The 16,672-nt window shown below is 41.3% G+C and overlaps 1 protein-coding gene across 1 annotated transcript in view; it reads right to left on the bottom strand.

Moving 5' to 3' along the window:
- Positions 1–1,260: 1,260 nt before the first annotated feature.
- Positions 1,261–16,672, bottom strand: part of LOC102453980 (inactive pancreatic lipase-related protein 1) — a 33,762-nt gene continuing 18,350 nt past the window's right edge. The window contains exons 7-13 of the mRNA XM_025183583.3: positions 15,762–15,881; positions 14,587–14,706; positions 12,544–12,665; positions 10,914–11,043; positions 8,079–8,190; positions 3,638–3,805; positions 1,261–1,393 (exon numbers count right to left, since the gene is read on the bottom strand). Coding sequence (XP_025039368.3) covers positions 1,330–1,393; positions 3,638–3,805; positions 8,079–8,190; positions 10,914–11,043; positions 12,544–12,665; positions 14,587–14,706; positions 15,762–15,881 — 836 coding nt within the window. The 3' untranslated portion in view covers positions 1,261–1,329. The remainder of the gene's footprint in view (positions 1,394–3,637; positions 3,806–8,078; positions 8,191–10,913; positions 11,044–12,543; positions 12,666–14,586; positions 14,707–15,761; positions 15,882–16,672) is intronic.

Raw genomic sequence — 16,672 nt, forward strand, 5'->3', positions numbered from 1 at the left:
GACACTGAAATGAATGATGCATGCACATGCTATACTTAGAAGTAATAACATGTGGTTTAAAGTCACTTGCGTTTTCAAACAAGAATTCTTTTTATGTTGTCATTTTAAAAATCTTAATATTTCAAAAGGTCAGGAATAAATAGCACCATTAGCTTTAAAAGCAAGCAAAAAGGAGAGTAATTTGTTGTTCATTTAACAATGCACTTTATGTAACAGCTTTGTAAAGTATTTTTGTTCTGCTTTCAGTTTTGTTCTGCTAAAACAAGGTAAAAGCTACTCCAGTTCATTATTGAAGAAGGACTTTTTATTATCCTATTGTCAATGTTAATGTCCTGATTCTGTTAGGTACTTGTTAAAATTATATGGTCTGCTGGATGGCTATGGCAGAGGATAATGCTGAGAATATCACCACTGTCAAAACAAAAGTGTAGGCAAGTATCTGCTTATATCAGGCCATGAGGAATGAAAAACAAAGGAGAAAATCTCCCTCTATGTTAGGAAGTTAATAACCCAGTAGAAGGTACTGCAGGAGGAGTCGCTGAAGGAAGATAGTCCCTTTGTGATTAAAAAGGAGCAGGTGCTGCAATACCAAGAGGATGCAATGAACCCTGACATCAAGCTGCAGATTACAGTGTTCATGTAACCAAGCTATGGCTACTGGTGATTGATTATAGACGGAGTGGCAGCCACTCTGCTGCTGCATGTGCTATGGATGTCTCACATGTACGTATCTCTCTTCCTGTTATCTTGGGGAGGTCACATGCTCAGTAGGCAAGTGAATAGAGTGTCCTGTGGAAGGGCCCTGGGTTTTTAGACTCCCCCCAACACTCATACTACTTAAGTCCCTGCCTGCATAAACCAAGTAAGTATTGGAACCTATGTGACTGCCCATAGCAAGCAGGATCATAAGAGTAATTAAAAATTATGTTTTCACAAACATCCTTTTCCTTTGCTTCTTCATCTACAGTCTGTCCATGTTCACTTGCTTCTGTCTGACTTCTACTTTAATAGGGTTTCATAGGAGTAACTGAAGTTAGGATTTACTTCAGTATGTCTTCTGATTTGAAAGAACTAATTCACTTCCTTAACAGTTAATAACCTCCCTGATCTCTGTGCTTATATATCATAAACTTGTACCCTTCACCCCATATGTTTGCCTCTTTGAACATTGTAAGCCCTTCCACACAGGGACCATTTCTTCTTGTACATTTGGATAGTAGCTAGCAGTACAAATAATGACGATAAAACATTACATCTAACCATTGAGGCTGTTATGTATGATTAACTTTTATTAATATTAACATACAGAGCTGACATCTTTGTATGTTGTTAGCAAGATGTAAGAGTTAGCAGAACATTCTCTCGCACAGTTTCACTGCTACAAAAATTAAACCTGTGGAGAAAAACAAAGTATGTAAGGTCTTTTAATTGTCTAGATTTATTTTTTGTAACTGTGCCAGTGATTTTGCAATAGAATAAGCCAACCTAATTTATTTTTTGACAAAGCTGTGGTAGAATATTGTTACATTGGCACAAAAGAACATGCAAATGCTTTGGATTGCTAGCTGTGAAATATCATTTCCTACTAAAACACCAAACTATTCACCATGATTGGTGAGCCTCTTTCCTTCAGTTTTATACCTTTCTTGTTGAATTTGCATGTCATCAGCACTAGAGAGATGCCAGGACATGAGTATATAGAATAGCTGATGGGTACATTTATGGGATTAGCATCCATCAACATGTTGATCTGTTAAATGTAAAAACCAGAAGTGGACTTGTACACTCTGCTTTACCATAGTTCATGATGCTGTGGACATTTTTGTCAGCTTGAGATTTCCTCATTTCTATTCCAAGTGAATCTCTTCCCACATATCTATTTCAAGTGAATGGGCTTCAGCTATGTGATCTTAATTATATCCATGACCCATTTAATGTACCTCCCCCTTCATTGTGTCTTCATTCAGGAGGACAGGAAAGGTTAAAAAAAACCATTTGTGGATAACTGATTGAAATATACTGTTTTAAAAAAAGTAACAAGTATCTTCCAGTTAGTAACTGTCATGCAGTACATTGTTTTTCCAGTCTACAGATGTGGGGCTTGATCCAAAACCAATTGAAGTCACTGGGAATCTTTCAGTGGAGTTTCCTGGGCTTTGGATCAGGCCTTTAAAACATAAATCATAACTACTAGTAGGTCTGTGAGAACTGAGCTATGCAAATTGCATATCTTATTTTGATGCTATTTCAAAATAGCTTATTTTGTCATTTGGTGCTGTCTATGCAGCACCAAATTTCAAAATAAAGCACTATTCCGAAACATCCCTTACTCCTCACAGAATGAGGTTTACAGGGACATTGGATAGCGAGCCTAAAATAACAGGCTTGCTGTGAAGATGTAGGATAGCTATTTTGGGATACTCCAGTATCCTGAAATAGCATTGCAGTGTAGACATAGCCCCAGATTCTGATCCAACACCCATTAAAATCAGTGGAAAGACTCCCAAAGTCTTCAATGGCTAATGGATCAGACCCCCACTGGTGGCCATCTCAGTATAAAACTTGCAGTACCCAATAGCCTGATACCTGTGAACTTAGCAAAGAGCTAGTTAGGCCTCAGCTGGAGTACTGTGTCCAGTTCTGGGTGCCACATTTCAAGAAAGATGTGGAGAAACTGGAAAGGGTACAGAGAAGAGCTACAAGAATGATTAAAGGTCTAGAGAACATGACCTATGAAGCCAGGCTTCATGAACTGGGCTTGTTTAGTTTGGAAAAAAGAAGATTAAGAGGGGACATGATAGCGGTTTTCAAATATCTAAAAGGGTGTCACAAGGAGGAAGGAGAAAATTTGTTCCTCTTGGTTTCTGAGGACAGGACAAGGAGTAATGGGCTTAAAGTGCAGCAGGGGAGGTTTAGATTGGACATTAGGAAAAAATTCCTAACTGTCAGGGTGGTCAAATATTGAAATAAACTGCCAAGGGAGGTGGTGGAATCTCCCTCTCTGGAGATATTTAAGAACAGGTTAGATAGACATCTGTCAGGGATGGTGTAGGTGGAGCTTGGTCCTGCCTTGAGGGCGGGGGGCTGGACTCGATGACCTCTTGAGGTCCCTTCCAGTCCTATGATTCTATGATTCTATGCTGATTACCTAAACCACGGTCAGGAGTGGCCTGAGACTGGCTATGGCAGCTGGCGCCCCAGGCGGAATGTGCAATCGGTGCCCCCGCCTGCAGGGCCATCAATGGACTGACGTAATCGGCAGGCGCCCCGACCACCTCCGTGACATCATCATCGGGCACCCCGGGCAGGGGCCGAGTCCACCTATAGCCATAGGCCACCCCTGACCACAGTTAATCAATCTTTCCTACCCAAAGCACAGAGGCTTATATAAAAACTTTGTTCTTGTTGAAGCCAAACACTGAAGTGTTTATAATTATTTCTTGACAATATCTGACAAATATTTAATGTACCAGTAAGCTAAATTGATATCTTGTGGGAAAGGAAATTAAAACTTTCCCTCTTGTTTTTATTTTAATGCTCTAAATACTTATTCTTGTGCAGTCATTGTTACCCTCATATGTCATACTCACCTTGTATCAACTAAATAATTTTAGATTTTCACAATAAATATACATACACATTTCTAGTTTCTCCAGCTTGTACTGTGACCTTTGCTGCTCCCAGTGTGGGTAGGGTTGGGTTTAGGATATGGTTGTTCCAAAGAAATTTAACTTTACTAATCGTCCCAACATTAATTTCAGTGTCAATGAAGCTGGTATGTTTATCACCTGGTTTGAGGGATCCCCTTCAAGAAAAGGTATAAACAGATGAAGTTTAATATTAATGACCAATACAGTGTAAGTGTTTGAGTAGCTATAGTAGCATGTTGATCGTGAACTTGATCTTCAGCTTGTGAAACAGCAAGGATCTTATTTTCCAACTTACCTGCATGTAATATAAATGTTCATGTTACATAAAAATGTATAAAATTGTCCTGTCCCCATGTGAAATCAATGTTCATCCAAATGCATTACCTGCTGACCAAAGAGATATTTACCTGGTACACTTATGTTCTACAGTGCCTCACCTATATTAAAATATAGTGGTCTAATGATTCCAGTTATGACATACTGCTCCAAGGCTTGGCTTCAGCATGGTTTCATTTGGTAGTGTAGGGAGGGTCTTGGCCATGTTTTGCACATATATTAGACCTGCTTTATAACTTTAATTCAGTTTCAGGCAATAGGCATGGCCACATATCTGCTACAAAATGTAGGCATGTAAACTCAAAGTCAGGAGACACTTGTATTTTCACTGAGCCTCTGACATGGTTGGATTGGTAATGCAGAGAAAGCCTTAGGAAAAGGGGAGAGTCTAGCAAGAACAAAAAAAAATCTACTTGAATGACAAAACACTCCGGCTGTGTCTAGACTGGCCAATTTTTCTGGAAAATCAGCCACTTTTCCGGAAAAACTTGCCAGCTGTCTCCACTGGCCACTTGAATTTCCACAAAAGCACTGACTTCCTACTGTAAGAAATCAGTGCTTCTTGCGGAAATACTATTCTGCTCTCGTTCAGGCAAAAGTCCCTTTTGCACAAAGCTTTTATGCAAAAGGGCCAGTGTAGACAGCTCAGATTTGTTTTCTGCAAAAAAGCCCCGATCACGAAAATGGCGATCAGGGCTTTTTTGCGGAAAAGCGCGTCTGGATTGGCACTGATGCTTTTCCTCAAAAAGTGCTTTTGCAGAAAAGCGTCTGTGCCAATCTAGACGCTCTATTCCGAAAATGCTTTTAACGGAAAACTTTTCCGTTAAAAGCATTTCCAGAAAATCATGCCAATCTAGATGCAGCCTTCATGTATTGTTGGAAAATGATAGGCGGAGAAGACAAGGCTGCCCCAAAGAGCTTTGGGATTAGGATTCTAGGGTAGTCTGTGCTGTGAATCTCTTCTCTGACTGCTCTTTGCTCACCAGGCCAATTCTCCCACTAGAGACCAAGGGATAATTTCTGCTCTCATGTTTAGAGACAAAAATCTGTAGCAGCTCCCTTTACTTGCACAAAGGATTCATTAAAGAAATGGGTTTTGAGAATGGATTTACAGCTCCTGGCACAGTGAATGCATGGGAGTGGGCATGGGGAAAGGATATAAGGAGAGACACATATTGACAAAGTGTATGTGTGGGTTGCCCATCAAGCAGAATTCATTGGGTAGGTGTTTTGCATCAAACCTGTGCCTTTTGTTAGCATCCCTTGGGAATCTAAAGCCAATCTAGTTGAATATAATTTATAATGAAAATCATCTTCCCATTAAAGATGCTTTCCCTCCATATTTCCATGACAGCATAATATATTACTAAGCATGTTATATAAATAATAATCCAGCACTAACATATTTGCATTGCCAGCTTAAAAAAATGAGCAGGATTGTTAACACAGAAAATGAAAAGAAACTTCAGTTTCAGCAGAAAATGGCAGTGCTTTGCAGTGCATAGCTTTATTCACTGTACTTTACAGCTGGGATTTTTAAAAGATCCTAAGGGAGCAAAGCACTTAGTTCCCACTGAATTTCCAGGGGATTTGGGTAACTTCAACTTCAATAGGGAATTTAGGCTCTTTGAAAAAGCTCAGCTTGCTAATGCTAAATCCTTTAGCAGCGTACATATAAGGGTATGTCTAGACTACATGGCTCCGTTGATGGAGCCATGTAGATGAGTTTACTGGAGATAGGAAAATGAAACGGCGATTTAAATAATCACTGCTTCATTTACATCAAAATGGCCATCGCGCTGTGCCGATCAGCTGTTTGGCGGCACAGCACAGTAGTCTGGACGCACCATGGTCGACAAGGGCTTCCCTTGTCGACCACTCCATTATGCCTCGTGAAATGAGGTTTACCGAAGCGGTCAACAAATCTTCCCTTGTCGACCATGGCGCGTCCAGACTACTGTGCTGTGCCGCCAAACAGCTGATCGGCACAGTGCGGCGGGCATTTTGATGTAATTGAAGCGGCGATTATTTAAATCGCTGCTTCATTTTCCTATGTTTAGTAAACTCATCTACATGGCTCCATTAATGGAGCCATGTAGTCTAGACATACCCCAAGGGCTCGTCTACATTGGCCCCTTTTCCGGAAGGGGCATGGTAATTTTTGAAATCGCAATAGGGAAATGCGCGGGGGATATTTAAATCTCCCGCGGCATTTAAATAAAAATGTCCGCCGCTTTTTTCCGGCTTTTAGAAAAGCCGGAAAAGAGCATCTACACTGGCCCCGATCCCCCGGAAAAAGCGCCCTTTTCCGGAGGATCTTATTCCTACTTTGAAGTACTTTTCCCTATTGCATTTCCCACGCATTTCCCTATTGCAATTTCAAAAATTACCATGCCCCTTCCAGAAAAGGGGCCAATGTAGACGTAGCCTTAGTGTATAGATAATTACATTAAAAAAATTAAAAATTCATTGTTAAAGTCAAGCTCTCATAAGTTCAAAAATACCAGGCCTTTGTGTGTATATGCATTATGACACAGTCTCAAATTACACAGTTGCATATTACCTCTAACTTACTTGGTCACATATTATACATCTTCCTCTGCTCCTGCCCTACCACACCCAAACTCCACTCTCTGGCTCCTGCTCCCTCCCCTTTTGTTTCTCTCTGCACCCCCAGCTCCTGTATTTTGGCCCCAACAACCATCTCTCTCCACTAGTTCTGTTATCTCTTAGTTCCTTGCACTTCCTCACATCTCTGCATTCCCATCAGGTCATATCCACCTCACTGCCAGGCATGGGAGAGCATTGAGGGTACAACAGGTACAGTGATCCTACTCTCAATTCCTGTGCCTGGTACCATAGCGGCCCCTGACTGCCTAGAGAAACCTCTGCAGGTAAAGTCTTGCTAAGCCCCTGCTGCCATGGGATAACTTTGTTGGGATGGTCCATGCACAGTCTGGTTGCAGATAGCAGCTGCGAGGCACTGCGAGGCACTGGAGTATATTCAATGCAGATGGACTCTTCAGAAACTTTAAATGTCAGACTCTAATATCAGCTCTTTACTAAGCATGTCAAGCTGAGATTGTTCATAGGCTCAGCACTTAACAAATGTGGATGAATATTTACTGAGATGGCAAAAGGCACATTCTTGACACCAGGAAGAGCTCACTAGTAAGTTTAAAGTTCCTGCTCTAAAGCATGGAGGCAGTACAACTACTTAGTGAAATAGTTATAAGAAAATGCTGTGTTTACCCCAATCTCTCTCTCAGAAACTTATCTATCACTTTGCTGAACTTTTATGTCTGCCTCTCTGTCTGTGTAAGGCAGAATTCCTGACATTGAACATTTCTGCATAAATGATTAAAGTTTTGCAAAGTTATGAGCACATGAAAATAGGGTTTTGTGAAAGAAAATGTTGGACAATCTTAATTATAAGCAGCACTGGTAGCACAGCCTATAATAAAGGACGCAACATTTTTACAAACATCCAAAAGGAAAAGGATCACTATTGCACTAGTGTAAATCCATAGTATCATTTTTTAATTCAGTTAAGTTACATGGCATAACAGATCACAAACTAGCCCAAGCATAGCCAATAAGTGCCCTATGGACTGGACGCGATTCGCCTCGCTTAACACTTGGTGGTCTCCAGAAGCTTTATTTACCTGTGCATCTGCAGGTATAGCTTCTTGCAGATTTTGGCCATAGTTGACCATTCCTGGCCAATGGGATTTGTGGGAAGTAGCATGGTCCTGCAGCCATTGGCTGGGAATGGTTAAATATAGCCAACAGGAGCTGTGGATGGCTGTATCTGTGGATATGTAGATAAATAAAGCATTTGTCGGCCCATCAGGGACTAACCCTAGCAAATTGTCTACCCCTGAACTAAATTCAGGTTCTTGTAGCCTCACAGTTATGACTAAATTCAAAGTCGTCTTCTGACATAAATCCAGAGTCAATACAGTTAATATGGATTTACACCCCATATGTGAAAGCAGAATTTCGCCTATAGTTTAGAAAGAAGCATTAATTAAAAAGATTAAATTTTCTAATAGCAGAGAAACTAATTTTCCATTATAATACTGAACTTACTTAGCAATTTGATATTGCCTTGTGTTTCCTCCTGTTCCATACAGGGCGATATTTGCATACCCGCTTACTTTACTCTTTCCAGATATTGTCACAGATACTTCATACCTCCAACCTACACAGTAGAAATGAGATGAAAGCTATCAGATTGGTTTGACATGATTTGTTCTTTACAAATCCATGCTGGCTGTTACCTATCACCTTATCTTCCAGGTGCTTGCAGATGAATTCCTTAATTACTTGCTCCATTATCTTTTCTGGCACAGAAGTTAAATTGACTGGTCTGTAGTTTCCTGGGTTGTTCTTATCTCCCTTTTTATAAATGGGCACTATATTTGCCCTTTTCCAGTCTTCTGGAATCTCTCCTGTCTTCCATGATTTTTCAAAGATGATAGCTAAAGGCTCAGATACCTCCTCTATCAGCTCTTTGAGTATTCTAGGATACATTTCATCAGGCTCTGGTGATTTGCAGACATCTAACTTTTCTAAGTGATTTTTAACTTGTTCTTTTTAATTTTATCTTTTAAATCTACCCTCTTTCCCACTAGTATTCACTATGTTAGCATTCCTTCATCATAAGACTTCCTGATGAAGACCAAAACAAAGAAGTCATTAAGCACCTCTGCCATTTTCAAGTTTCCTGTTACTGTTTCTCCCTCCTCACTGAGCAGTGGACCTACCCTGAGCAGTGGGTCTTCCTCTTGCTTCTAATATATTTATAAAATGTCTTCTTGTTTCCCTTTATGTCTGCAGGTAGTTTGAGTTCATTTTGTGCCTTTGCTGTTCTAATCTTGCCCCTACATACCTGTATTGTTTGCTTATATTCATCCTTTGTAATTTGTCCTAGTTTCCACTTTTTATATGATGCCTTTTTTATTTGTAGATCATGCAAGATATCCTGGTTAAGCCAAGCTGGTCTTTTGCCATACTATCTATCTTTCCTACACAGCAGAATAGCTTGATTTTGGGCCCTTAATAATGTCCCTTTGAAAAACTGCCAACTCTCTTCAGTTGTTTTTCCCCTTAGTCTTGCTTCCCATGGGACCTTACCTACCAGCTCTCTGAGCTTACCAAAATCTGCCTTCCTGAAATCCATTGTCTCTGTTTTACTGTTCTCCCATTCCTTAGAATCATGAACTCTATGATTTCATGATCAGTTTCACCCAAGCTGCCTTCCACTTTAAAATTCTCAACCAGTTCCTCCCTATTTGTTAAAATCAAATCTAGAACAGCTTTCCCCCAGTAGCTTTTTCAACCTTCTGAAATAAAAAGTTGTCTTCAATGCAGTTAGTTTCCCAACATATGTCTGGATAATTGAAGTCCCCCTAATCCTGCACTTTCGAAGATTTTATTAGTTGTTTAAAAAAAGCCTCAACCACTTCTTCCACCTGGATATGTGGTCTGAAGTAAGTCCCTAGCATGACATCACCCTTGTTTTTGACCCTTTTTAGCCTAACCCAGAGACTCTCAGTACATCTGTCTCCTATGTCCATCTCCACTTCAGTCAAAGTGTATACATTTTTACTATATAAGGCAACACCTCCTCCCTTTCCCCCACCTATCCTTCCTGAGCAAGCTGTATCCTTTTATACCACTATTCCAATCATGTATATTATCCCACCAAGTCTCTGTGATACCAACAATATCATAGTTGTGTTTATTAGCATTTCAAGTTCTTCCTGCTTTTTACCCGTACTTCTTGCATTTGTATATAGGCATCTAAGATACTGATTTGATCTTGCTTCCCGGTTCTACCTTGTCCCTCCTTTTTCTTTACTATTATAGCCCATAATACCTGCATGGTTCCCTCCTAGGCTATGTCTACACTGAAGGCTTCTTGTGCAAGAACATCTTGCGCAAAGGTTCTTGTGCAAGAAGTCTTACACAAGAAAACATCCACACTGCCGTGTGCGAGCTGTGCTTTTGCACAAGAGCACCCATGGCAATGTGGACGCTCTCTTGTGCAAGAAAGCTCTGATGGCCATTTTAGCCCTTGCACAAGAAATCCCTGCCTGGCGTCCACACTGCCCTGTTGCGCAAGAGCTCCTGTGCAAGAGGGCTTACACCTGATAAAAAAAGAGCATAGTGCTTGTGCGAGAAGCTCTCTATTACCACACCATACTGTAAATTTCCTTATGCAAGAGCAGGCAGGCAGTGTGGACGCTCTGCAGATTCTTGCAGAAGAACAGCTGTACTTAAGCAAGAAGCCGTGAGTGTAGACATAGCCCAAGTGTCTACCAGTATCTCTACAGTGCCTCATCTCCAAAACCACATCCTACTCCTGGCATTCCACTAAACTGACTAACAGAGAGGCTTTTAACCAATTCCAGCTAGTAGTCCTTGATTGGCTGCAGGTGTCCCAATCAAATATGTCTCAACTGGTTCCAGCAGGTTCTTCTAAATTTCTTCCAGGTGCCTTAATTAACCTAAGTGCCTCTTAATTGACTCCAGGTGTCTTAATTAACCCAGTAACTGCTGTTTGGTTGCCATAGCAACAGGGAGTTGTTCAGCCTAGGGCTAATATATCTGTCTTTTATTACTTTCTGGCTTTCCCCCATTACGCTTGTTATAGTGTTGGTTTTCACAATAGCCTCTGACAAGGAGTTCCACAGGTTGATTGTGTGATGAAATACTTCCTTTTGTTTTAAACCTGTTCTATTAATTTCACTTGATGACTCATCGTTTCAGTATCAGTGGAAGGAGAAGTAGCATGATAATACAAAGCTCTGCTACATATGATCCTTCATTTATTAAAATTAATTTAAAGCAAGAGGGAAATATTTTAAATTATGTTGTTACTCATGTATAAGTAGAAACAATTAAAAAAGAGGAACTTACGAGCAAAATTTTTGGCCTCTCCAGTGTTCAGATAAAGTTTATTAATCCCAGAAGTAAATTTGTCCTTATATTTATCTGCATAGTGACCCATTTGTGGGCATCCACCTTGAGGGCATGGGAAGCAGTTTTCCTAATTGAAATACATGTACCCATTAATGAAGATCTATCCCAATGAGACAGGAAACAATTATTTGGTCACAGAAACTCTAAAAATGTAATTGTTTCTCTAGCTCTCTGGTAGAATCCTATAAAATGCTTCATTCTCTGTCCCCTCACAGTCCCTCTACCCCTCCCCACCATTTGAATGTCAACCCTCAGTACTATCCAGCTGATGCCATGCAGTTCACTCTAGCCCTTCTGGTAAATAGCCTTGTGTAGTCATGAGCTGTGCAGAAATATGGTGCTGAACCATGTCTATGGGACAACTCTAAAAAACTCTCAATTTGAAATGACCCTCCCTAGAGAGGGCAGCAAGAGGAAGAGCCCTGTCTGGCACCTCACGGCTTTGGAGGCATGGATGTCTCCTTTATACTTCATCATTTGATTGTTGCTTGCTAGGACAGTGTTTCTTAAATTGTGTTCCACACCATGTCGGTGTGCTGCGAGGCAGTCGGAGGTGTGCCGTGGAGAAAAACAGAATTCAAAATGGGTGCCCTTAAAGAGACAGGCAACTTTTTTTTTTCTTAATAACTTTCCCCCAACCCTTTTTTTCCCTCAATAAATTTTCCCCCAACCCTTTCCCCCCCCCCCCCCCGAACCTTTTTTTTCCCCTCAACAAAAATCCTTGGTGTTCCTTGTTAAAAAAAAAAATTGTTTGGTGTTCCTTGGTCTTAAAAAGTTTAAGAAACACTGTGCTAGGAGGAGGCATCTACATTTCTCTATGTTCCCTCTGAAACTCAGTGCTTTAGAATGGGGGTAGGAGACAGAGCTCAGGCTCTTCCTGGCTCAGGTGTGGCTGCAAAGTGCTTTGGTGATGCAAAGGTTTAGGTATTGTTATTTTCCCCTTGCGTGTGGAGCTCTGGTCCCTTCTATTGGTAGCTGGGCCACATAGCAAAGCTGACGAGCCTGCTACAGGGCTGGCTAACAGAGCTGGGTCATATACAGAATTATGGGACAGAGCTTTAGGCTACATTCCATCTGTATTTGTTCCTTGAGGCCAAGAGTTCATCAGGGAATGCGCTGAGCATTTACTGAACCTTAAAGGTAAATTATTTCATTTCAAAATTATTTGAAAGGCAAAATGCTAAAATACAGGGGCTTGTTCCCTTCTCCTTGGATGTGCCCAATAAATAATTACTGGGGCAGATTCTTCCCCCAGTCTGAGACCCTCTTTGACACAGCAAGGTAAGAGGTTTCAGGAGCACCTCTGATTTATGCCACTGGCATGAATTCTCCCAGGAAACTTAGACCACTGATGAGGCAGGTGTAACTCTGCTCCCCCTTACCCTTTCCGTGCCTCAACCCCCACCCCTCTTCCCCAGTTCCCCAGCACACCCCTTCATGCCCCTTATGCCTAGACTCACGCAGCGCAAAGTGGTGTAGGCTAGCAAGGCTCTATTTCTACTGCATGCAGATATACAGACAAGAGCTACTCATTTTGTAATTGACCTAAGATGTGAGAATGACTTACTTTTGTCTCAAAAATGTCATATGAAGCACAGATGTATCCTAGAAAACCATCAGGGAAGACGATGCTGTCAGAATAGTACTTGTAGCTTCGCAAATGATTACAAGCAACAAAGTCACGAGTTCCTGTGGAAAGAAGCTCTTATTAAATATCATACTACAAAGCTTCTGGTTCATTTTTCTTTTCTGTAAACTATGCAGGATAGAATTGTGGTATTGGACTCATCATGTCATTTGCATGATTAATAAATTCCTCGTTACATTGTCACAATTCTGGGCAGCACCTGAGTTGCAGTTTGAGTCTTATTTCTTCAGTGACTATTTACCTTTGGTGAACTGCCCAAAGTACAGAATGTGTAAAATGCAGATGGGTACCAAATGCAGGGGTGGATTGTGGAAGCCTTGTACATGCTGGTGAATGCTTACATGAGTAGCCCCCTATTGTGTATGAACTTCATTAATTCTCACCAGTATGAAAAAAGGGCCCCTGTAGAAAACAGCTCATCTTCTCATTATATGAAAGGAAACAAAATGCAGTGTGTTAAGTATTATGTCCTCTTCAACACTGATTGTCCTGCAGCAATGCTGATTTACACAGACAGAGGTCACCTCAGGAGGAGGGGCATGTTGTTATTTTATATATATTATTTTGCACTCCAATTTCCTAAATCCTGAGTAAAAGTGGCAATTAAGTGGAAGGGGTTTTGTGTAACATTATTAATAGAGAGCTTCATCCTGCAGTACTGACACATGCCAGAATTTCTGAGTAAAGACTACATAAATAGGCCAGTAATTGCAAAAAAGAGCTTCATAGACTCATACATTTTAAGGTGTTCATGGTGATGAGCTAGAAATAAAATCCACACAAAATTTCAGATTTTTATGAGAGAGAAAGCAAGTGTTTGCTGTAGCTGAGGTGTTATCTTTCCAGTATATCATGATTTATCAATGAAATTCCCCAAAGAATAAAGGTTCGTGCATGCTAATCCCAGTGCAGTTTCAGGATTTTAAACTGCAAGTTTTTGGGGTCAAGGTATGTGCTTTGTTTATGTTCTGTCAAATACAATGTACATTTATGGCATTATATACAGATTCTTAACAATAATAGTTGGAAAGAGTTTGGCATATTTGTATTTGTTCCTTATTTTGCACATGCCAAATAAATGCTGCCTAATAATTTATTGATCCAGTGCCAACTCACACTGCTAACTGGTAACGACAGAACAGAACACACTTGAATTTAGCAGCTATTGATCACAAAACAATTGAAGCCAGAGATCCCATTGCAGAAATAGATGTGAATGTTGTTCCATTCCCAGCCAGGGCAGCTGCCAGGTTAGTATGTAAGAGAAAGCTGAATAATGCTGTCCTGGAGCTAAACTTTCTGGCACGGTTTGAGTAGGGTTTGTTTAGCTGATTAGCTAACTGGCAGCAGTTGCAGATGAGAGAGAGCAATTAATGAATGTTTGTTTCTATTGTGGCATTACCAAGGAACAGTGTAAAGAGCACTGGAACAATTACACAAAAGTTTGTTCCTGTTATTTGGCAGCATGATGTACTATTTACAGTCAAGTGAATGTTGCTCCATTAGGTATGAAGCTGAATAGTTTGACTAGTGGGTCACCCAAAAATCCTTGAAGAAACAAGGCTGGTGGGATCTGGGATTTTGCAGACTCATGGAGCCCAAACAGACATGGAAAGGCAGCAGGCTGTTATTGCTCCTTGGCCCTCACCTTGTTCTGATACCCACAGCTTGACAGTTCAGACACTCTAGCTGGTTGGAGGTGAAAGCTCCAAACCTTGATGCCATCATATTTTTCACAAAGCAGAGTTCTTGTGCAACTCCTTCTTTGATCCCTCTACTATACCATGTTCCCCACTATACATAAGAGCTGTACTATCAGTTTCACTGTTGTATGTGGCAGTAGTGGTTGGCAGACAAAAATAATATCTAAAATAACTGAAATACGAAGACTGCTACTGTGTTAGGTCAATTCAGTTTGATGTTAACTCTTAACAGAAGTCGTCATCTGCTTAACATATTTACCTTCCCAGATGCCATCAATGTCAACAATCTGTGAAATAGGATTCTTCTTGCATCCTGGCATTTGTATGCCTCCATTTGGGTAAAAATCAAGATGTCCAACCGCCTGGCTCATTCCAAAACCTGCAATGTTTGTAAGAAAGATAAGCAAATTTCAATTTAAATTCTGTCATGTATTTCCTGGCAGCAGCTGTACATACCACTATATGGCTATAGATGGTAGGCTCTTTGGGGCAAGGACTTTTTGGTTTGTTTGTTTGTTTCTGGCAGTTTACTTTATTTTAGTTATTTTTCCTGTGTTTGTACAACACCTAGCACAATGGGGTCAAAATTTGACTCGGACTTGTAGATTGTAGATTGCCAAGTGCTCCACTTAGGAAGGAACAATCAAGTTTTACACATGCAGAATGGGAAGCGACTGTCTGGGAAGGAGTATGGCAGAAAGGGATCTAGGGGTTATCGTGGACCACAAGTTGAATATGAGTCAGCAGTGTGATGCTGTTGCAAAAAAAGCAAACATGATTCTGGGATGCATTAACAGGTGTGTTGTGTGCAAGACACGAGAAGTCATTCTTCTGCTCTACTCTGCGCTGGTTAGGCCTCAGTTGGAGTATTGTGTCCAGTTCTGGGCACCGCATTTCAAGAAAGATGTGGAGAAATTGGAGAGGGTCCAGAGAAGAGCAACGAGAATGATTAAAGTTCTAGAGAACATGACCTATGAGGAAAGACTGAAGGAATTGGGTTTGTTTAGTTTAGAAAAGAGAAGACTGAGGGGGGACATGATAGCAGTTTTCAGATATCTAAGAGGGTGTTATAAAGAGGAGGGAGAAAACTTGTTCATCTTGGCCTCTGAGGATAGAACAAGAAGCAATGGGCTTAAACTGCAGCAAGGGAGGGTTAGGTTGGACATTAGGAAAAACTTCCTAACTGTCAGGGTAGTTAAACACTGGAATAAATTGCCCAGGGAGGTTGTGGAATCCCCATCTCTGGAGATATTTAAGAGTAGGTTAGATAAATGTCTATCAGGGATGGTCTAGACAGTACTTGGTCCTGCCATGAGGGCAGGGGACTGGACTCGATGACTTCTCGAGGTCCCTTCCAGTCCTAGTGTTCTATGATTCTATGATTGTACCACAGGACAAATTAATAATAACAATACACAACAGCTGCAAACTTACCCAGGTATGGAATTGTAGGAGCTGAATCAGTATGAATAACGTCAACAAAAGCTGCATCAGTTGTATCCAGTCTGACTTCAATTGGTGTACCTTGGAAATAGGGCTGAGCAGGATCCAGTCCTTAAGGAAATATATGCACAATTGTGCACTTATGTGTATATATAAATATAGATTGCTATACTGCTATATATAATTGAAAATGGATCTATAGAGACAACATAGTTTTATTCACTTCAAAATTAGAGTCGCTAATATATGGTATGATCAAACATATGGTATGATCTATCTGTGGTAAATGCCACATGTGTGACCAGAGAAGGGTGACTCAGGCAAATGCCAAGGAAGTAAAGCAGTGCATGTGGAAAACGGGTGGAAAAATGATGAAAAAAATGGTAGGAGATGCAAATGTGTTTGCTGTCTGGGCACTAAAATGTTTAATTACTGCACTGGTAAATGCTGTGGTCAGAGTCATGGGATGAATCAAGGAGGTCATCCCAGACCCCACATTTTTGGGGGCTCCACAGCAGTGGATCCAACTGTCCTATGGATGGGAGGGACTTGGGATTATGGAGGCCTGGTGTGGGAGGACAGCACGGGTCCTTCCCACTCACCAGGCAGGCAGCAGGAGCTGGTGCAGCCCGGCAGCTTGCTCCATCCTACTATGCTGCCCTCCCAAGCCACTGCATTTGGCTCCTCCGTGGTGGTGGGAAGCAGAGAGCCCTGGCCTCAGGGTGCTCCCCTTCCCATTGCTGTGGAGAAGCTGAGCACAGCAGGCTGGGAGGGTGACATGGGGTGGGGTGGACCCAGCTTCCAGGCTGCCCCCACTCTTGCCACCCACGTGGTAGTGGGAAGGGACGACCCCATCTCCCACCATGGCAGGCTCATAATCCTCCGTACCGTGTTGCTCAGAG

This window comes from Pelodiscus sinensis, chromosome 8 (genome assembly GCF_052426305.1).
Source record: "Pelodiscus sinensis isolate ZL-2025 chromosome 8, ASM5242630v1, whole genome shotgun sequence".
Classification (NCBI taxonomy): Eukaryota; Metazoa; Chordata; order Testudines; family Trionychidae; genus Pelodiscus; species Pelodiscus sinensis.